Here is a 21812-nt window from a genome sequence, read left to right as displayed (position 1 = left end):
CATAACAGAAGTTGGACAGTTTATACTGATACACAGGGCGCTAGTCACACATAATCAAATTCATTTTACATAACCGGTCTATATAGGGTATATCTAAAATTATCCGTTTATTATAAGTATATAGCCATAATAAAGACGTTAAGAAAGTTTTGTTTGCAAGCACCTGTTGTAACTGTACGCAAAGCAGGAAAATACACTTTGCAGATACAACAAATATGGAGAAACTAGCATAACACATGGCATCATACTGTGAAATCATTAATATTTTTATATCAATAACCAACAATAATTATTGTATTCTATAATTATATATAAGTCTTAATAAATGCACCTTTCTGTGAAAATTCAGAGGTTTAGAAAATGTTCTTTTAACCCTCACCACACTAAATATCCTAAATGGACTTGTCTATCTTTCAATCTGGACAAAACTATTTAACATTTTAAGAAAAATTTCAATATATGTACTGACTAAAATAGGTAACACTTTTTCACTGTGTAGACAATGATCAGACAGAAATGATGTGCCAGCTGATCTTGGTCTGCACTAGTTGCCATGGTAATTATGTTGCCATCATCAGGCTTAGTGTGAAACATGTGTTCTTTCTGCAGTAAGCTAAAAATTCAAATGATTTCACAGTTTGCATTTTAAATTATTCATCAGGGAGTTTCTGCACACCTAGTTTAAAATTCAATTTTTTTATAAAGACATTCCAAAAAATATTTTCTTCAGCAATTTCAAACAGGATTTCACAATCTTTTAAGCCCAACATTCTTTTACAAAAAAAGTAAAACCCCCAAAATAATTCAAGAAAAAAAAACATATTAATCAAAAAAGTGTATAAAAAACACTCACCAAAGGGCCCTTTTGTATTCATTTTAAACCACTGTTCCCTCTTCCTCACTTTGAAGCCCGGGGAAGGGTCATTTTCAAATTTTTGCCTCGCCCCGGGGCCCCTTATGCTGTCAATGCGGGTTTTCCCCTTTAAAAACGCATTAGTCTGATTTAAAGGGAAAAAAACAAGAACCATAGTGCTCAATACATTAGCTGAAAATAACTCTTATAAGGGAGATTATCCTTATCTCCATGTTACGTCCAAACTTTATAACAAGACATTAAGTTAAATTATAGAAGATTTCAATTAATTGTAAGTTTTTCAGTATTATCTTTAGAAAAGATATAACAGAGAGTGAGGGTTAATTGCAAAACTGTTATAAAATTCATAACATTTAGAATTGAGATACATCCATTTTGCAAAATAATTGAAACCCTTGATGGATCATAGTGGTATAAAGTTATATAATTATCATTCCGTGTACATAGGAAAGTGAATACAATTAAATGGACCTTTAACTTTAGGTGAAGTAAAAAATTCAAACAATACATTCTCCTTTGCCTGGTGGCCTTAAAAATTTTAACAGCACTAAGCCCTTCACCTGGCGAAGTTAAAAATTCAAACAGTTAACCTACCATGTCATCAACGTATTCTTTAAACCAGGCTTGTCTTGCATCTTTATCGACAGCTTTGTAGCGTGGATCGTGATTTATTTTGTGTTCTACGTCCTCTAACCTTGATGTACTAGTAATGTCTGGGGTTTCCCGTAGTAACTGCATGAAGTCTTCTTTTAACTGCAAAATAATAATTCAAAATGCATTATCTACACTCCAGACATAAATCGTAGCCCAGGCTACCTCAAGTTACTGTTCGTAAAATGCATGTGCAAAGGGAATACTGAATAACACAAAATATAACAATAACAACACACTGGTAACAAAAAATTTGATTCTCACTCAAAGACTATTAAAACAATTGCATTGACAAAATTATATTTATATCAAATTTTATGTGCTAAACTCCTGAAAATGATCCTTTATGCATAAAACACATGAACATACTGTGCGTAAAATATCCTAAGTCATTAAATCATGAAATCCTTATAAAAAATTATGCATCAAATTAATTTTAAAGGCAGTCTTCAAACAATCATGTCATTCACAGAAATTATATACTTATAATACAAATTTCAAAATTCTAAATGTACTTTCAATTTTCATCCCTTTTATTGAAAAATTTAAAATGTGTGCTATAACTTTAATATCACATCATTTTAGTTTGTTGTTTTTTTATGTATGTCATGTATATATATATACAGTGCTTGATCATACAAGTATAATAATCATACAATTGTAATATAAAGTGCTGTATTAAATCATGCTTTGTAATATAATACAATACAATACAATATCTAGAAAAATATATATATAATATGGCAACATGGTTATTTTATTATCCATTTTTACATATAAATAATAATAAAAACAGTCACTGCTTCATAAATTTATCATAAATTACTACTAACTCGGTTCAATGACCAAATTAATTAAAACTTTCAACTAGTTAATATAACAACCTAAAACATAAAGTTTTATGTCTATTAACAATGTATTTTCATGAAGCAGTGACAGTTAAAACTGAACATTACAATTTACTTTAGGTTGAAAGTTAAATTCCAACATTTCACATTTCCTATTTTAACACCATAACTGTAAAAGGGAGACTCCAACAACAAATTAATGAAATTGCAGACACCCTTTTGATTTAGCCCGTTCATAAGAGATCATGTCAGTGCAAAAGCCGCTTTTAAGCAGTTATTATTTTCACCTTCAAAATGTTAGTCCAACTTGCACATTAATTCTTTCTTACCAGTCTCTACATGTAGATGTGTCAGTTTAACTCAATTCAAGTATTTTAATACTGAAACCCCCTTAGTCAGCAATGGACTTTTCCAAAATAAAAACAAAACAAGTCCTCTACACAATGGAAACATAATACTGGTTAAAACAATGATAAAATTCTGACTTTTTCTATTTTTAAGGCCTATCATGGGAAAGGAATTCCAATGTAAAATATATATCAAGATTTCTGAAATGCAATTCGGTGCTTCAAACTTTCAAGCATACTGTAAATATTAAGTACATATATATTTAATAAAACCAACATTCATAATCATAACCTGAAATAAAAAGAAAACTAATTGCAGTTAGTTTCTACAGTTAAAATTACTATGGAAGAACTAATAGGTAAAGTTTGTGTTAGCATAAAATATCTCCATTAAAAAAAAAAAATAAAATAACAAAAATGTTCAAAACGAAATAACTCTAATTTTGCATAAAATGAAGAAGTTTAAAGCTATCACTGTAAATAACCTGGTAGCGAACTGGTCTCTCTTTAAAACACCATATAATAGTGACATAATTCTTTTAAAATATTTCAAGGTAAATTACAACACACATCAGGGTTGAGAATTTGTTTAGAATTTCCCTTCCTATCAAAAATCCTGCTACTTAAACGCCCAAAACCCAAACAGTCTTTTTATACATAATAATCATCATGAAATTAAAATTATTATAAATCATAAATGTAAATGTATATATTACACAACACTTATTTGCTTTTATTTCATGCTTACACAAATACCACTAACAACAGAAACATAATGCATTTCATTCCTGTAAAAATCAAGATGGATAAACAAAATCCAAGGTTTTAAATGGAGTTTTTTTGGGGGCATCAGGCTATTTTTTTTCACTGGATATTTTTTATCCAGCTTAGTATCAGGGACACTGCTCTACAATACAACAGAAAAATAACAAACTATTAGGACAGAAAAAGAACAATTTCATTTCATTCCAAGGGGGAGCATTCCGTAAGAAACCTGTTCATCTGTGGCCAATTCTGCAACTGCATCATCTCCCTTTGTTACTACTGTGACAGTAGAGTGATCTGCCCCTGGATCAGGCTGGCTCTTTAAATCTACTACAGTTTTAGGCTGTATAATATCTGTTTCATATTCCTGAGTTTCGGGGTCTAGATCTTCAGTATTTACTTCCTCGACTTCTATACGAGGTACCTCCAAGATGTTATCAACTGGTTTCTCTTCCTCTACCTCCTATTGCAAAGCGAAATTTAAGCAGAAAAATGTTTAAATTATTTATTGTGTAATCTTTATAATGCATTCTATTACTTAACTTGATCTTAAATGAAATAAGTTTTATTCTTTTATTCATCTTCTTATACGCAACCACATGAATATTAGGCAGACGCTGAGTCATTGAATGTTCTTTGAGCTGTACCTGTGGTTACACAACAGACTTTTTTTTTTAAGTACCACACTTTCTAACAATATTATTCTACACATATTATTCATACTTTTTTTTCTGTGACAGCTTGCAGCCAAATTATATGAATCTCTCTAAATTCTGCTTCTTAAAACTGTTTATTGATAGACCAGTTTTTTTTGTCATAAAATTATGTGGAAACATGATCCATGATCTCTTATTTAATCAGCAATTTCCAAAATATCACTAATGACCTAATTTCAAACTCTTCATTTTATGCAGACTTATTACCACAGTTCTCATTCTCATCACAAGTCCTATAAAATTTTATTACCACAGTTCTATTGCTCAACACAGGTCCTATAAAATTGTTTGAATATTCAGAATTGTATAAAGTAATTACTCCATTCCTAAACCAACATGAACAAATTTTGATTATGCATCAAATTGTATTCACAAGTTTAATAAAGTATTAAATTTTAATTCAAAATAAATATCATTTTTGTTTGTTAGATAATTCATATAATAATTTCTAAATTCACGCTCTCATTTCTTTTTATCTTATCATTAAAAGTGTGTTCAGTTATGTAAGTACAATATGATTATCAATAAGTATCTCTCACATTAATTTTTACAGAATCAGGATAAATCTATCATCTTATCAACACTATGTAAATCCATTCTAAATGCATGACTGTATGATTAAAAAGACAAATTGTATAGCCTTCAAATTTCTTCTCAAAGATTATATAATTATTTTAACATGCCAAGTAATTTTTCACATATTACACATAATTATTACATGACAAATGACTCACTTTGTTACTGTCACATAATTTTAACATTTCTGACAAAAGACTTGACAAATAACAATTCTGTTGTTATTACTATGCAATTCTGACAAGACATGACAAAATACAAATTTACTATGCTCTTCTGACCACAGACTTGACAAATAACATTTTTTTTATTATAACTGTGTAATTCTGACAAAAGACTTGACAAAGTACAATTTTGTTATTACTGTTCAATTCTGACAAAATACTTGACAAATTGCAAGCTTGGTGTCATTCTTTTGCAATTCTGACATAAGACACAATAGGTCCACATTATCTATTATTGTTAGCTTAAAATAATTCTGACAAGATGTTTGGCAATATACTTAAAATGAGCCGTGTCATGACAAAACCAACAAAATGGGTTTGTGACCAGCATGGATCCAGACCAGCCTGCGCATCCGCGCAGTCTGATCAGGATCCATGCTGTTCGCTTACAGACCCTATAACAAGTAAAGAAACTGATAGCGAACAGCATGGATCCTGATCAGACTGCGCGGATGCGCAGGCTGGTCTAGATCCATGCTGGTCGCAAACCCATTATGTTGGTTTTGTCATGACGCGGCTCAAATGTTATTTACATTCTTTTCTCACAAACAACCTGATTGCTAATCTTTTTGATTTTCTATCTATGTATACCTAGAAACACAGCATTCAGAATATAATTTTATGACCCTAAAGACTTGATCTAAATATTATAGTGGTCTGATAATCTAAAAATTTAGTCAATGATAACTATTTCGAAGTTCCATGCTCTAAATGTCATACAAATGATTAACATACAACACATTAATGAAACACTTAATTTCATTGGACAACCTATTGCATGTCAAATGTAAAAATGTTTCTGTATGGACACTATGAATCATAAATAATGACAAGACATTGAATTTGGCTGAATTCCATTGGCCAAACCTCTTGTAGCTCAAAATTAATGTTACACTGATTATGACTGGATACTGACTAATGAAACATAGATTTTGATTGGACGATCTGACAGCATGCCTGTAAGTAACAAACAAGATGATTGAGCTATTATTCATGCCCTAAAAAAAACAAACAAGATGATTGGTTTAATTCAAACTCGTGCCAGGATGCAACAGACAACCTGATTGGCTGCAGCTCTTTTCTCCATCATTTCCTGCATACCTGGAAGAGCCCAGGTTGGGACAGGTTTTAGTCCAACTAATTAGACTTGTCAAAGAGACACCGAGATAATTTTGGACGGGCGCTGTCTTTTTCCAAGTCCAACCACGAACTGCATTTTTATGCACGGACGGTTCCCAATTAGAAGTTGTTGGGAGCGAAAACTAGAAAAGTTTCAAAGAAACGGTCTACATTACCTGAAAGAGAATCGTTTTTTATGCAAGGTTCCAAATTATCATACTTCAAAGTCGAACAGAAGTCTAAATATTCCACTTTAATTTTTTTAATCATTGAAAATTATTGAAAGCGGCCATATTGGAAAACGGTGTCATGGTAAAATTGTAAACACTGGTAAAATCCATGGTGTAACACAGGTATCGGCGGCAATCGATTGTATTTGCCAAGCTTTATTATACAATTTGTTTATGTTATTTATATGAATTATTGCAGGAATAACTCTTTTATTCACACACAAATATTTCAGCATTAAAAAGAGAATGTGTAAAGGAAATTATGATAACCTTACTAAGAAATTAAATAGTTTATGATGTCCGATGTCAGATCATACTGCATTTAAGTCCGTTTAAATTGTCAAATTAGATATTATTAAGTTGGATTTTTTAACATCTGTGATCATTAAGTGAAATTTCTGAACTACCTTTTTATTTTATAACCCTGCCATGATTTCCACATACGAAAATACAATGTAATTGTAGGTACATCTTAATGAATTATAATTATACTATACATGATGAAGCAAAGAAGAATTTCAATTTATATTACACTCCATATCAATTTCTAGTTTATTATCTTTAAAAGAAATTGAGGACTGTTGTATGGGAGAAGTTTCAAAACAACCAAAAATAACTTTAAAATCTGAAAAAAAAATCTTAAAATTTCAAACTATAAAATGGAATTTTAGACAGTCCTCAGTAAAATATAATTGTCGCACAGATTTGACGGGGTTTATGATAAAAACACAGCAAGCGGAAATTAAGTGACCGTTATTTAGATGTTGAATAGCATAACCATGTAAGACAGATGGGAGAAATGTTGGAACGACTGTCGCAAAAGGCACCAAAACCTCTGATACCCATTAAAAATTCCATGTTATCTAGTTCCCGTTGAACGGCACCTTGAATGTGTCACATTGAAAGTTCCATGATTACCGCCATATTATGTACACATCTGTGGATGTTGATGAAAAATTTCAACATTATTATGTTTAAGTGATCAATTCTGTTTAAACCGGCGAAAGGGAGCACTGGAACCTACCAGAGCCGTCTTTGGCACTCCTGTGTATTTATGTTTCGATTTTGCAGTTTCAGGCGTTTTTGGTGGGTTTTTTTGGAGGGTGGATACATGAATGTGGATAAGTTTTTTCTGTTTCTTTACATTTCTTTGCTTATTTGCCGAACCTTGTATTGATAATCATTATCTGTTTGTTACGGTTCGGTATACATGTATACAATATGATAAACAAGATGAACAAGGAAAGGCGGCGTTCAATGAACGCAAACCCCACACGACCCAGGAACATGAACCATTGGCATAGAGCCCAGGAGGATCCTAAATTAAAACGGGAAAGGGCGCAAGGGAGAGCACGGTCAGGCTTATCACTAAAATGTAACTGAGAAGGAAATCAAAGAAAATAAATAAATGAATGATTAATAGGAGCACAAAGTTAACGAGCACAGGGGAAGGGGATAGGAAATTCGGGGAGGGGCGAAATAAAGAAATAAAACTAGGGGCAAAGGGGAGATACTTACCAAAGACGAAAAAACAACAAGGGACACAAACAAAAGTGTCACCAAAACAGTATGAAACAGGACCACTAAGTTAACGGGCACAGGAGAAGGGGATAGGAAATTCGGAGGAGGGGGCGAAATAAAGAAATAAAACTAGGGGCAAAGGGAAGAAACTTACCATAGACGAGAAAACAACAAGGGACACAAACAAAAGTGTCACCAAAACAGTATGAAACAACAAGACATACACCTTATACATTTATAAGTCTCTTAATCTGTTCATTTGAAAATTCTGATCTTCTCAATGACTTTTTTTTAATATCCTCTACTTAAAATTTATTTCAATTAAAATATGTGACCCTTCCTTTATAGTTACACAGCATATGGCTGGATCACAATAAAGTTCCTTTTTAGTAAATTAATAAAGTATGTCAAGAAGACATTTAACTTTATCAATAGGTTTAATATGGTATTATATATCGGCAATCGGTGAAAAAGAGCTCTTGAAATATTATTTGTACAAATACTGAATAATTTGAAGTGTATTTCAAATAGTTTCCTTCAATATTTCTTTTACGTTCTTAATTGTCATATAAATATGCATGTATAAATGAAGTCAGTATTTTATCCGAGAGTGACATTTGGCAGTCATTAGCAGTAAACAAGAAGGCAAACCACCAATTGATAAATGTTGAGTATATGGATTAAAATATTTAAAAAATATTAAACGACAGTACTTGTACAGAGCCTATTTGCGACCATTGCATTTTAGGTTAAATACAATGATACTTTTCAATAGTATTTGATAATGCACATATTTATTAAAAAATTATGAATAGATTTATTTCCCCCGATATTTCGTTTAATTTAATCTTCATGCGTAACCGACACTTACCTGCTAGACACACTGGTAGCTACTACCAGCTTTCACGGAATCGATTTTTTACGATGACGTCATAACATGTCCGCCGAAGATAGAGTAGACAGTACAAATTTGAAATAAATCGCATGTATGCGTTAAGACAGGTACAATCTACTATTTTTTCTAGGAGAAGTTTGTACTAAAATTTATATTCTATTGATCTTTAGAGGTAATTGAAGTTACTTTCAGGTTTAAGCAGTAAAAATCAGTCCAAACTATCGATAGTGTTACCGGTAGATTTTCCGTTCGTAAAAATGACAGTTAAAATTAGGCGTAACGGTTTGACAGTAAGAAAAAAAAATCTGTAAAATGGGTCAAACCGTTCACGCCAAATTAATTAGGCTAGGACAGGTTTGGGCTTCTGAAATAAAATATACACCTTGGAAATCTCCATCATATTCTAGTCTACAGTCAAAAGTCTAACTATGCCAACTTTAACTTTCTTTCCCATCACAATAACATTTGTTTACTATAATAAATACTACTGCTATTTAATTCCTAAAAAAAAAAACTATGATGGAAGACGTCAAATTGTTTTTGGAATTTTCATTATTCTAGGATCCATTTTCATTCTTTAATACAGCACACTATCAAATTGAATATGATCAGTAAAATAAACACATATATTTAGGGTTACTAGTTTAAATTTTGTATAATATTTCATTAGATATTAATATCATATTAAATAATTAATATATAACATTTCATAATTACTAGATACAGAATAAATACATTGTTGTTCTAAAATATCTCCTAAAAATTAGATGATATAGAAGTTTATATCCCATTTCCAAGGTATATGCATCTTATATTTAGGTTTTGGTTAAATTAATAAAGTTCAATAAAACTGCATGAAACCTTTGTCAAAATAGTATTAAATTCTAAAGAAGGCAAAAACAGCAGTTTTTTTTTAAAGCCATGCGGGTCTTTAATGTAAAGATAATTCTTTTATCATACAATTATGGAATGTTTAGGATTTAATATAGAAATCAGTGTATCAGTTGCATGGGTCTGCTTTAAACTGTTTAATTGCCCTGTTGAAATATTTATGCTGGTCAATATAACAATTATACTGGTTAACAAATTATAAGTTATGTATATTATCATACACCAAAAGCAGTGTTCTCAACCAATCCAATGGTCAGATATGGCATCAACTATTTGCTTTATCTTCATATCTATGATAATTGTAACTTAATGACAATATCAAGAACTATTGAAAAAGCTGCAAAAAAATGTTTAGATTTAAAAGACATCTAAGCAAGTTTATCCCCTAATATTTTCTACTCATAATTTTGTTCAAATCACAATTGCTCATTATTATGTTCAAAATCACAATTGCTCATGATATTGTTCAAAATCAGACCAAATAATGAAATATAAAAATAACAAAATAGAATAAACACTCTTTTTAAAAGTTCATTTTACCCTGAATTTCAAACAGTTTTTAAAATTAATAAATAAAATATATCACATTATGAAAATGATCAAATTGAGCATTTTTTTCTTAGAACAATGCCTAAACTCTAACCTAAGCTTTTACTAATTTCCCAAAACCGTACAAGGCACCTAAAAGATAAAATACTTTTTTAAGCTTATAGCCATGCAGTAATGAAAAAATACAATGCCAGAATTTAGAACCCAGAACCTGCCAAAATCTTAAGTGATTTACTTTTGCAACCAGTATAGAGAGAGCCAGGCCAGCCTGCAATTCCAATTGCAGTCTGACCAGACTCTTAACGTTTTATATTTTCACAATAAAATCCTTTTGAACTTTGAAAGAACTGTTAATTCTGTGACAAATTCAATTAAAGTAGGGCAAAGTCATTATATAAAATTCAGCAGGATAAGGGTTCAGCAGTTTATACAAATTGCAGTAAAATTCTGGCACTGCAAAATAACTAAGACAAATTATGTAAGTTATATTTATCACTTATTGATGGTACCACAATTTCAGTGTTCTGCACAGAAACTGTTAAAGTTCGAGCGAAAAAGGGCAAGAAAGAGAAAGTCTGCAAGAAAAATTTTGATCATAAAAAAAACAAGGAGAAGGCATTAGCTTTTTCTACTTTGCAAAAGTTTTCAAGATGGAAAATATCTTACTCTTCACAAATATCTAGCTTAAGGGTTGAAGAAGTTTGTTTATTACACTCTAGGTTTAGAGAAAAGGTCACAAGTTCACAAAATAAGCGGAACAACAATATTTTGCAGGTAATGCTAGAAAAAAAGCATTGGACCAAAATATTACTACCCTTTTTTACAATGACCAATTGTACAGACCAAAAGAGTTACCATGAAGACAATTTTAGTCGGTCCGGTTTTAAGTGACATACCCACAGGATCAAGTTGCAAGTAGTTCAAGGTCACCAACACTTTAACCTCTCAGTCACATGGGCAATTTATGAGTTCAAGGTCACCAACACTTTAACCTCTCAGTCACATGAGCCATTTATGATTTATCAACACTTTTTTTTAATTTTCACAGAACCCCCCCCCCCCCCCCCCCCCCCCCCAAACTCTTACTATTTCTGAAATATGTCACTGGTAACTGAAGAGGTTTTCTTTAAACTCTTTTTTTTCCCCAACTGTTGAATGTCAGCTTGTATGAGAACACTGGGTTAATATTAAGAAAAATAAATAACTTTAAATGCAATAAATCATTACATTGTGCATTAATACAGCATATCCCACACTGCAAGAATTCTATTTTCCAAAATAAAATTTTATTTTCATTCATTAATTTTTAGTATTTTTGTTAAAATTTCATGTTATTAATCACGTTTTAGCTCTTATAAACTGAAGTGTTAAAAAATATTAATAATAATCATTTAATTAAGCATTAAACAAATTCTTGCAGTAAGTATAGGCACCCTTACTCCAGAGTGTACTTTAATGTAGTTTTATATAATATATACAAATTTATAAACCCCTTTTCAATGCAAATATAAGCTTCTAAAAGAATATATATTTAACAGTTAAATATAACCCAACCAACAAAAATATGTATTTTTTTTTTCTAAACAACTAAAAGAATTCGCTTTTATTAAAAATATGGCTTAAACAAACCCAAAAAAACAACTGTTGTAACTTAAATGCGTTTAACAACTGTTTTTCTCAAAAAAATAAGCCTTTGCTATATAAATGCAATGGGGTGTGCAACCCTGTAAAACTGACAATGTTGACCAGTTTACAGTAAGTACTTGAAGCAAGCATAAAAAATGGGGTTGAAACTGGTTTCTAGACCTGTTCCTTCGCCTGTTTCTCCGCGTCGTGTTTAGATTTGCCGGCCTTATCTTTGTCTGATTTGCTGCCGCGCTGAGAGCGTCGGAGAAGGCCAAAAAGGCCGCCGCCACTTTTCTCAGCCTTCTCCTTCTCTTTCTAAACAAATTAGTGCAATGAAAAAGTTAGTTTTCTTTGCTTCCAATCTCTTATTATATATATACAACATACATAAACAATATTATTATCATAATTATTATCACACAATAAATTAAACCAAACATTTTTACCTTTTTCACTTTCATAAACATTTTAGCAAATATTTCATTATTTAGTTTTACTTTTAACTATGAACTTAGTATATTTACAGATACTTTAAACCGAATATCTTTATTTTTAAGGACCATCTTTCATGAGGCCAAAATATCATTTTTCAATAATATAGTATAAAACAACATGCTTTCATCTTAATGACTAACCATCTGCGATCAGTCACTGCAGCTGGGGTAAAAAAAACAAAACCCAAACATATTTGCCATTGGGCCTTACAAAACCACATTACAAAGTATTATGGTATACATTGTCCGTACACCAAATTGTCTAGACTTTTCATTTATTTAGACACACAATCTTAACCGATAAAAAAATCTACTATTTCTGATCAGTGTTCTTTTCTTAAACTACAAGAAATAATTACATTGGCAAAAATTAATTCGAAAGTTAAAACAAAATCAAAACCTACAAACAAAAGTGGTTTACTTATTCTCATTCCAACTTAATCTAGCTCTAAACATGCTGTCTAACATAGTTTCTCCCTAATTCAAAACCTGGAACCAGTAAACTACTAAGGGACAGTACTCTTGACCCATTTAAATATTATACAATAGTATTACAAGAGTTGCTGGTACTTACTTGTTCTAAAACGGCAGGATCTGGTAGCACATCATCTATGGAGGTTTCTTGAGCTTTGCCCTAAAAAGATATCAATGTCATTTTTACAAAATTATATAAATTTCTTAACAAAATGGTTGTATATAGGTTCTATAAATACATAATAGTATCATATTGTTTGTTCATACAATTTGACACAAGATTTCATAATATATAATCTTCAGAAAAATTGATGGGTTTTTTTTTGGTTGTTTTTTTTTTTTAATCAAGATTTCCTGAAATCCAAGAGATACAGACTTCTCGATTTAATGATTTTTGTTACAGGAGTTACAGCAAAAAGACATAGACAATATAAAAGGAAGAAGCTCAGGACAAAATGACACTGGAATATATATGTCAAGTTTCAAATTAACTTGTACTGTTGTAGAGATCTTATAATGACCAAAAGATGCTTTCTTTAATCTCTACCTTTATCAACAACAGTAACTAAGTTCATTTTTATTTTGAAACAACTTTTCTTATACTGCCAGTTTTATCAAAGTCTATCTCATCAATGAATGAACAAAATCAAGTGTATAACAGCTTAACAGTAAATATTGTACTGCAAACTAAAAACAATGGACTGAATTAAGCGAATAAATCTTTAAAAAAATTTTTTATTTAGTACCTTCTTTTTATCTTTTTCTAATTTTTCTAAACGTTTCCTCTCCTTTTCTTCTTCTTTTCTCCTTCTTTCTTCTTCTTTCTTTCTCTTTTTCTCCTCCTCTTTGTCCTTCTTACTTTTCTTTCCTCCATCGGACAAAGCCGAGGTATCAGCACTGTAACCTGGTGGTCCCTCCGTTCCAGGCTAAATATAGATTTCATAATTATTGAGTTAAACAATAGATGGATTTTTTTATTTGAGCCGCACCATGACAAAACCAACATAATGCATTTGCGACCAGCATGGATCCAGACCAGCCTGCGCATTCGCGCAGTCTAATCAGAATCCATGCTGTTCACTTACAAACCCTATTACAAGTAGAGAAACTGATAGCCAACAGCATTGATTCTGATCAGAATGCGCGGATGCACAGGCTGGTCTGGATCCATGCTGGTCACAAACACACAATATTGGTTTTGTCATGGTGTGGCTCATTTATTTTTCATTGGGTTTCTAATTAAACTTATACTGTTACCATCAACTTGAATGGTCAAGTTTGACCAGACAGCTTATCCCTAGTCCATACAATATTTCAGGCACATGTCGACATATGGGTAGGACTGCTGATTTTCAATTAATAAAAGCTTTAATACATTGCTTGCAGAGTCTGCAAGCAATGTATTAAAGCTTATATATCATTTCTGTTTGCAATACAGACAGTAATGATATATAATATCAGCATTCAAAGATCAGTTTGAAACAAGCATTTGATAGTATTGCGGGCAATACAGTAGTCCCCTACCGGTCCCTCAAAAAGTTCTTTAATTGTCATACACTCCTGTGTATTGCCATTTATAATGAATTTGAGGATGAAGTCTGTATTTGAAAATATCAACCACAAAACATAATAAATAAGTTTGTCTATATCACAGTAATGTGTTAAGTTTCCATGCTTAGTAAGGAAATTATGTTTATACAACCTTGTCATATTATTACGATGTGGGATTTTAAAGTAAATCCTATAAGGAATGAAGAAGTTGGAGTGAAAATACCAGTTTCTCGAAAAAAATCTAAGTTCAAGGGGGACATAATTCTGGAAATAGTCTTGCTAGAGTATTTAACCTTCTTAAAAATGTCGAGTGATAATAAGAAACATATATATGAAGTTTGAAGTAGATACATTAGGAAATAAAGAAGTTATTTAAAAAAGACAACATTTTTTCCCCTAAAAAATCTAAGTTCAAGGGAGGTAATACTGATATTTTTTGTGCTAGAGTTATAAACCTTGTCACATATGATGTGGTTGATGACCAGAAACTTATATTTAAAGTTTGAAGTAAACACCTTAAGAAATAAAGAACATATAGTGAAAAAGCTGAAAAATTTAAATCAGAAATCTTGAAATTCAGGCTATTTGTTGCCATAGCAACCAGAATTTTCAACATAGGAAGAAAAGAAAAAGATGTGCATAATCTCCAGACTGCCATCTACCCACATTTCAAGTTTCATAAAAATATTTTCAGTACTTTTTGAGTTATCACTGGATCCAGTTTATGTGTTAAATTTGCCATAATTTCAGCCTATTTGTTGCCATAGCAACCAGAATTTTCAACATAGGAAGAAAAAAAAAAGACGTGCATAATCTCCATACTGCCATCTATCCATATATCAAGTTTCATAAAAATATTTTCAGTACTTTTTGCGTTATCGCGGGATCCAGTTTTGTGGACGGACGGACTGACGGACTGACAGACTGACAGACAGACAGACAGACGGACAGACGGACAGACAGACAGACGGACAGACGGACGGAGGGTAAACCTAAAGTCCCCTCCGGTTAAACCGGTAGGGGACTAATAAAATCATTGCCTTTTTTTCCTGGGAACAAGATAAGTTTGACATCATGGAAAATAAATTGCATAATTATAAACTGAGGATAAAAAAATCAAATTAAATGTAAAAGTCACTGTTACCTTCACCCTGCAATATCTGAGCAATGAATTTGCAATGCTTTATATTCTGAATAGGACATAATTGTTTACATAAGGGGTAATCAGAAAGATAAAATAAAGCAGGAATTAAGTCTTGGTTTTGGTTAGTCTTTAAGACAAACCCGACCATCAGCATTCAAAATAAGCTATACATAGTAACTCACCTCATCACCGGGGTGATGATCTAATCTGTCCGAAGCATCCTCACCATTTGGTCGTTTCTGTACCTGGCTATACATTGGATCATCAGCGTTTTGATCTCTTTCTAATGTGGCATTCGGATCACCAAATTTGCTGTCGTGTAAGTCGTTTACATCATATGGCTTCATTTTCATTTCACCTGAAGATAATTTATGTTTTTATTTAATTTTTGGATTGTTTTACCTGAATTCATAAAAAACTAGAACTGCCACTACCTTGGCGTGAATACCCCCGCATACCACTTTGTCAGAATCAACAGTGGCCATTTAGAGCTCAAGGACAACCTCCCTGCCATATTTGAGGTTACTAAGCCAGTGCATTGCTAAGTTATGTATTCTACAAGCTTCAAATGTGAAAATGTCAAAATCAATACATTGCGGACAGGACATTCTTTAGCAATTGAGAAAAAAAGCTTTTTTTTGTCAAGGTCCCTGTGACCTTGACCTTTGACCCAGTGACCTCAAAGTCAATAGGGGTCACCTTATAGTCATAATCAACATCCATGCCAAATATGAAGACTGTGGGTCAAAGGAATCTAAAGTTATTGGGCAGACAAACTTTTTGAAGTCAAAGTCCATATGACCTTGACCTTTGATCCAGTGACCTCAAAATCACAAGGGGTCATCTACTTATCATAATCAACATCCATGCCAAATATGAAGACTGTGGGTCAAAGGAATCTAAAGTTATTGGGCAGACAAACTTTTTGAAGTCAAAGTCCCTGTGACCTTGACCTTTGACCTGGTGACCTCAAAATCAATAGGGGTCATCTACTAATCATGACTAACCTCCATGCCAAACATAAGACTGTGGGTCAAAGGAATCTTAAGTTATAGGGCGGACAAGCTTTTTGAAGTCAAGGCCCCTGTGACCTTGACCTTTGACCTGGTGACCTCAAAATCAATAGGGGTCATCTACTAATCATGACTAACCTCCATGCCAAATATGACGACTGTAGGTCAAAGGAATCTTAAGTTATTGGGCGGACAAGCTTTTTGAAGTCAAGGCCCCTGTGACCTTGACCTTTAACCTGGTGACCTCAAAATCAATAGGGGTCATCTACTAATCATGACTAACCTCCATGCCAAATATGAAGACTGTAGGTCAAAGGAATGTTAAGTTATTGGGCGGACAAGCTTTTTGAAGTCAAGGCCCCTGTGACCTTGACCTTTGACCTAGTGACCTCAAAATCATTAGGGGTCATCTACTAATCATGACTAACCTCCATGCCAAATATGAAGACTAAGGGTCAAAGATATCTTAAGTTATTGGGCGGACAAGAAAAAACCGACGGACGGCCGGACAGCCGGACGGACAAGCTGATTCCAGTATACCCCCCTTACAACTTTGTTGTGCAGGGTTATAAAAACTTTATTTATATAAACATTATATTTCCAAAAGCTGACCTGAAGCTTCCTTACTTAAAAGATAACAGATTCTTACTTACAGTGGTTAAGAAGCAAAACAGATAGGGACCTCGTAAACTGGTCCCGAATTTTTATGTAGTTATAGATTCTATCTATTGTTCAGATTCAACACAGGATTACAATTTCAATTCCATTACCATCCCAACATTTCATTTCTTCAAGGCAGAAAAAACAAAAACATTTCTATCCAACTGTACTATTGAAGCATAAATTTTTCACTGTCAGAAAGACTATCTTAACAAGTTATATCACTCACTATCATCATGTCCCTTATGTTTATCGTGCATTGACCTTCGTTCAGCAGTGCGTGCAATGTGTGGCTCCTCACGATCCGTCATTTCAGCTGCCTTCCGTGCCTGTACTGCAGTTCTACCAGAATATCGGAAACGAGTGTTGAACCGAGGGAAAAGTGTGTCATTACTAGGTGCATCAGCCGTCTTCAATCTAAAAGCAAAGAAATGTTACTTTTTACCACGCAAAAATAAAATTCAAAGTATAGCTTAAACTGTCAATACAATTGAAATACAATACACTGCCCCTTCAACTATTGTACCATATTACACAACCACATTTAAGGAACAGAGTTAATTTTTTAATTTTGAACTTTTAATAACTATTTATATGAAATTCAACGTAAAACACTAAAATTTTGCAACCTGTAGGTTTTGATTGATCAATTGTTTGCTCCAATTTATTGGCAAAGACAAGCATTGGTGGTAGTATTTGGAAGGTGTTCACTATACATCTGTACAGCAGAAAAGCGAGGGACATTTGACAGACACCTTAAAAGAAGCAATCTTAAGACACCATTAGGTGTAACTATACAAAAGAAATCATGAGGATTATTAAAGATACCATTATCCACTTGTAGTTAGTAATATAGACTGACCTGAAGAAAGCATGGTGTTCCACACACGTCTTCCACAACCTTTTGGCCAGTTTGTGACTGTCACATCGAAAGCTGATAGTTCTCTCATGAGGCTCAAACTTGATAAAAGACATAAGATATTACAGTTGTATATATGATAAAAACAACACCTCATTACTTAACTATTAAGATTATTGAAAAAAAAAATCTTTTATTAAAATCAGTTACTTCTATGGGGTGAAATGAATCAGTAAAAGTTTCAATATCTGATGCAATGAGAATTACCTCTCTCTAAGGACAAATTTTTAAATATATATCTTTAACTTATATATTTTTATAGCCAACTTCAAAGTTTATGGTCAAACTACTTGTGTAACACTCCAGGACCGGTTTGAGATAAACTGCATCTTTCTTATTTAGGACAACAAATCAATTTACCTCTCCTGGACAGATTTTGATATAAACTGTATGTCTTTAATAGGACAATATCAATATTTAAGAACAACAAATCAATTTACCTCTCCAGGACGGATTTTGATATAAAAGGTGTCTCTTTTATAGGAGAGTTTCAATATTTTAGGCCACACAAATCGACTGATTCTCAATCTGTTATCGTACACAAGAATTCCAGTAGCGCAGATTCCTAGAGCCAACTTCTTGTTTTCTGAATCCTAAAAAAAGGTTGAAATATTTCCTATATAAACATACTGGATAGATATTGAATTTCAAGTATTCTACTTAAAAAGTTAATTTTTATTCTGCTGGTGGCAACATATTCTACCTATGTGATCATGAGTGATTCATGGGGTCTACAAAAAGCTTAGTACATTGTATGAACTGCTGATGGGCACATTTAAATTACGCTCCTGTCAATGATTGAAACTGTGCACATTTTATACAACCCATAGAATTACAGCTTGGTTTCTGGTTTTCCTCCTTTAATGTAAACATATATGTTTATTAGTGCTGTCTTTAACTTACTTGCATCCAATTAATTAACAAGACTTTTTAGTTCTTTCTAAATAATAGCATTTACAAATCAATTTAAGCTGTGCAGTAGATCTATAAAGTCATGACTGAAATACAGAACATGCAGGACAAGTAAAATTATTTTTTTATCCCTGTATTATGTGAAAAAATTTCATTATGTACACTCTGTTAAACATCCAAGTGTTTGTTACACGAAGAAGTTTGTGACATATAAAAAGAGCCATACCTTGACTTCATGCATATCCACACCATACATCGCCAATTTTTTAGCATTCTCCAAGAAATGGGCTTCTGCTACTGTAGGTGTCTGGCCTCTGAAGACAAAACAGATAAATAAATGTAACCAAAAATTAAGTCCAATTTTTACTGTGTAAATTGTGTTATTGCTTATAATGCTTATGATATGCCAGAAGAAAAAAAAATCTCAGGAAAATGAATTTTTGGTTTACTGTACACCCATAAATGTTCCTAAATCATTTTTCAACTCATGCTATAATTTTTTTTGATATTTGCATAAAATTTCTAATACTCATTGTTTCAAACAGCCATTCCACATTATGTGCAACAATTCAAATTCCAAATTTATTAGAAGTGAAATGACTTTGTCACAGGTCTTGTAACTTACAATAATTATAATCAATGAGTTTATAAGCTCATAGTGTGGTGGTGGTGTTGGTAGTTTTCACTCCGGATCACAGCAGTAAGCCACATTAAATTCACCAGAGCATAGTTCAACCACCGCGTCGTTCCAGGGCAGGCTGTCAAGCAGTTTACCAGTACTAGTTACCTTTACTTTCGCAAGGAACTGAAACTTCTGTACATGCCAGACCAGAGGTACAGTGCGAATGTCTGTAGAAAGGATTTCATGATCAATCACAACGAAAGTGACCTGCGCCTTCCAAAAATCGAACCCGGGTTGCCTGATTCACAGTCCAACGCTCTACCTATTGAGCTAACCGGACGGCTATAAGCTCATAGCACCCTTCACAATCGAATATAACCTAAACGTAATCATAAACAATCATTTCATTTACCTGTGATATTTGTGAAGTTCCGTAATCTTCTCTAAAAGTTCTTGATTTTGCCCAGGTGCAAAATCAAAGTCGTGTAGATATTGAACCCCATCTCCGTACTCTTTCTGTTCCCAGTCGCCCAATTCTGCTTGTACCGTGTACGATCCAAGGAGAGCATATGTCGCAAATGAGCATGGAAGCCTGAAAGTTCAGATTTAAAGTTCAGTTTAGTTACTGAAGGAAATCATTTTCGATAGGTTTTCTTGACAAAGAAAAGTAACTGTAACACCCTAAATGCATTATTTAATATAAGTTGTAGCAGTAGCACTACTAACTCGCATATTAGAAAGACAATATCTATGCTGTCACTGTGTAAGCCTACTTTTCAATTTTCAGCTTTACTTGTAGAAGAATCTCAAATGCCTCTTCAGATCAACAATGCATTAATCTAAGGCATAACCATGTAACTGAGTAGAACCTTCTAATATTGAACTTCTGTATTAACTAGCTGAGTTGCTGCCAAACACAAATCAAATACAAAAATGCTGGCAGGATTTTGACCCACGGCAGTGATTATAATCACCATGCTGTTTAAAAAATGGCAGACCTTTCATAACCTGGCTGAGGATCATATACACAAGTCTTTTATCAAAAATATTATTCTACACCAGGACAGACATGTTTTGCCCTCATTTTATAAAATGTTTATTAATATTTACATTATCTTGAGTACATTGTTTTATCAATACTCCAAACAACCGAAGTCCGTCCAATATGTAGAATTAATTACAGAAATCTATATTAGCCAAATAGTATAAAACATCACGCTTATTTGGTACAGACAACATGCCAATTTTCTCAAGCATCAATATTACTTCCATGTACAACAGAGAAACAGCTGTCTCTATTTATGCATGCCTTAACACTATTACAAGGCAAGGATCAATACAGTACTATACAACCTAAATGATTTAAAGACCAGTCTACAACAAGTTTTGCAATGATACTCAAAATACCAAAAACATAACAAAACATACACAACATAGGCCAGAGGAGAATTACTTGAACATGGCCTTTATAGATAAGTGGTCTTTATTTGGAGGTAATAATTATAATTAAATCAAATCAATAAAAGTTTGTCTAAGAGTGGTCTTTATGCACAGGGTGATCGTTTTTTGGAGGTGGTCTTTAATAAAAGTTTGACTGTAAAAAAATAATACAGGGAGTTGAACTCGGCACTTCTGAGACCTACTTGATTATGTTATCCTGATCTTAAAGTCTTAACCTACTAAATTCCTAAAATTCACTAATATGTAAAGCTTTCAGTTTTTAAAACAGCCCATCATCAATTTAGGGGTTATCAAAATTAAAATTTAAAAGTATGTCAGTACTGGTCAGATTGCATGGATATTCAGGCTACTGGTGGCAAAGACTAGTCACTTTTGGTTTCAGCAGGGTTAGGGTAAAAACTACTGTGGCATTTATTAATAGTATTGTGACAGGTCAGTGGCATTTTATTCTTTAATGTAATTGGAAATGTTGATTTCCAATTCCATTGCAATTCAAAACCTGAAGTATAATTTTGGAAATCAAAACCAAACCAAATTCTATGCTCTTATCACTTAACCTCTTTTTACCAACAGTGACAAGAATGTCAGACAGGTCAATGCCACAACTATAGAACTGCACATCCAATCTTACAAGACTGTTGACTGTTTATAATAATAGAAGCAATTGACCAAGTGGTCAAATTGTCAGATCAGAAAGCTAAAGAAAGCTGCAGGCATGTATTCAAACTTT

The 21812-nt window shown here is 32.7% G+C and overlaps 1 protein-coding gene across 1 annotated transcript in view; it reads right to left on the bottom strand.

Annotated features, from left to right (window-relative positions):
* Positions 1-1459: 1459 nt before the first annotated feature.
* The window catches only part of LOC132757079 (band 4.1-like protein 3), a gene marked incomplete at its 5' end in the record, with an annotated part of 42746 nt that continues 22393 nt past the window's right edge, over positions 1460-21812 (bottom strand). Inside the window, 11 exon segments of the mRNA XM_060748261.1 lie at positions 1460-1627; positions 3715-3948; positions 12013-12147; positions 12901-12960; positions 13547-13726; positions 15678-15853; positions 17398-17585; positions 18031-18128; positions 18528-18680; positions 19226-19313; positions 20034-20213. Coding sequence (XP_060604244.1) covers positions 1460-1627; positions 3715-3948; positions 12013-12147; positions 12901-12960; positions 13547-13726; positions 15678-15853; positions 17398-17585; positions 18031-18128; positions 18528-18680; positions 19226-19313; positions 20034-20213 — 1660 coding nt within the window.

This window comes from Ruditapes philippinarum, unplaced genomic scaffold (genome assembly GCF_026571515.1).
Source record: "Ruditapes philippinarum isolate M1 unplaced genomic scaffold, ASM2657151v2 ctg5562_1_1_1_1, whole genome shotgun sequence".
NCBI classification, from domain to species: domain Eukaryota; kingdom Metazoa; phylum Mollusca; class Bivalvia; order Venerida; family Veneridae; genus Ruditapes; species Ruditapes philippinarum.
Note: the sequence above shows the minus strand (reverse complement) of the source record. Positions and strands in the feature narration are given on the sequence as shown.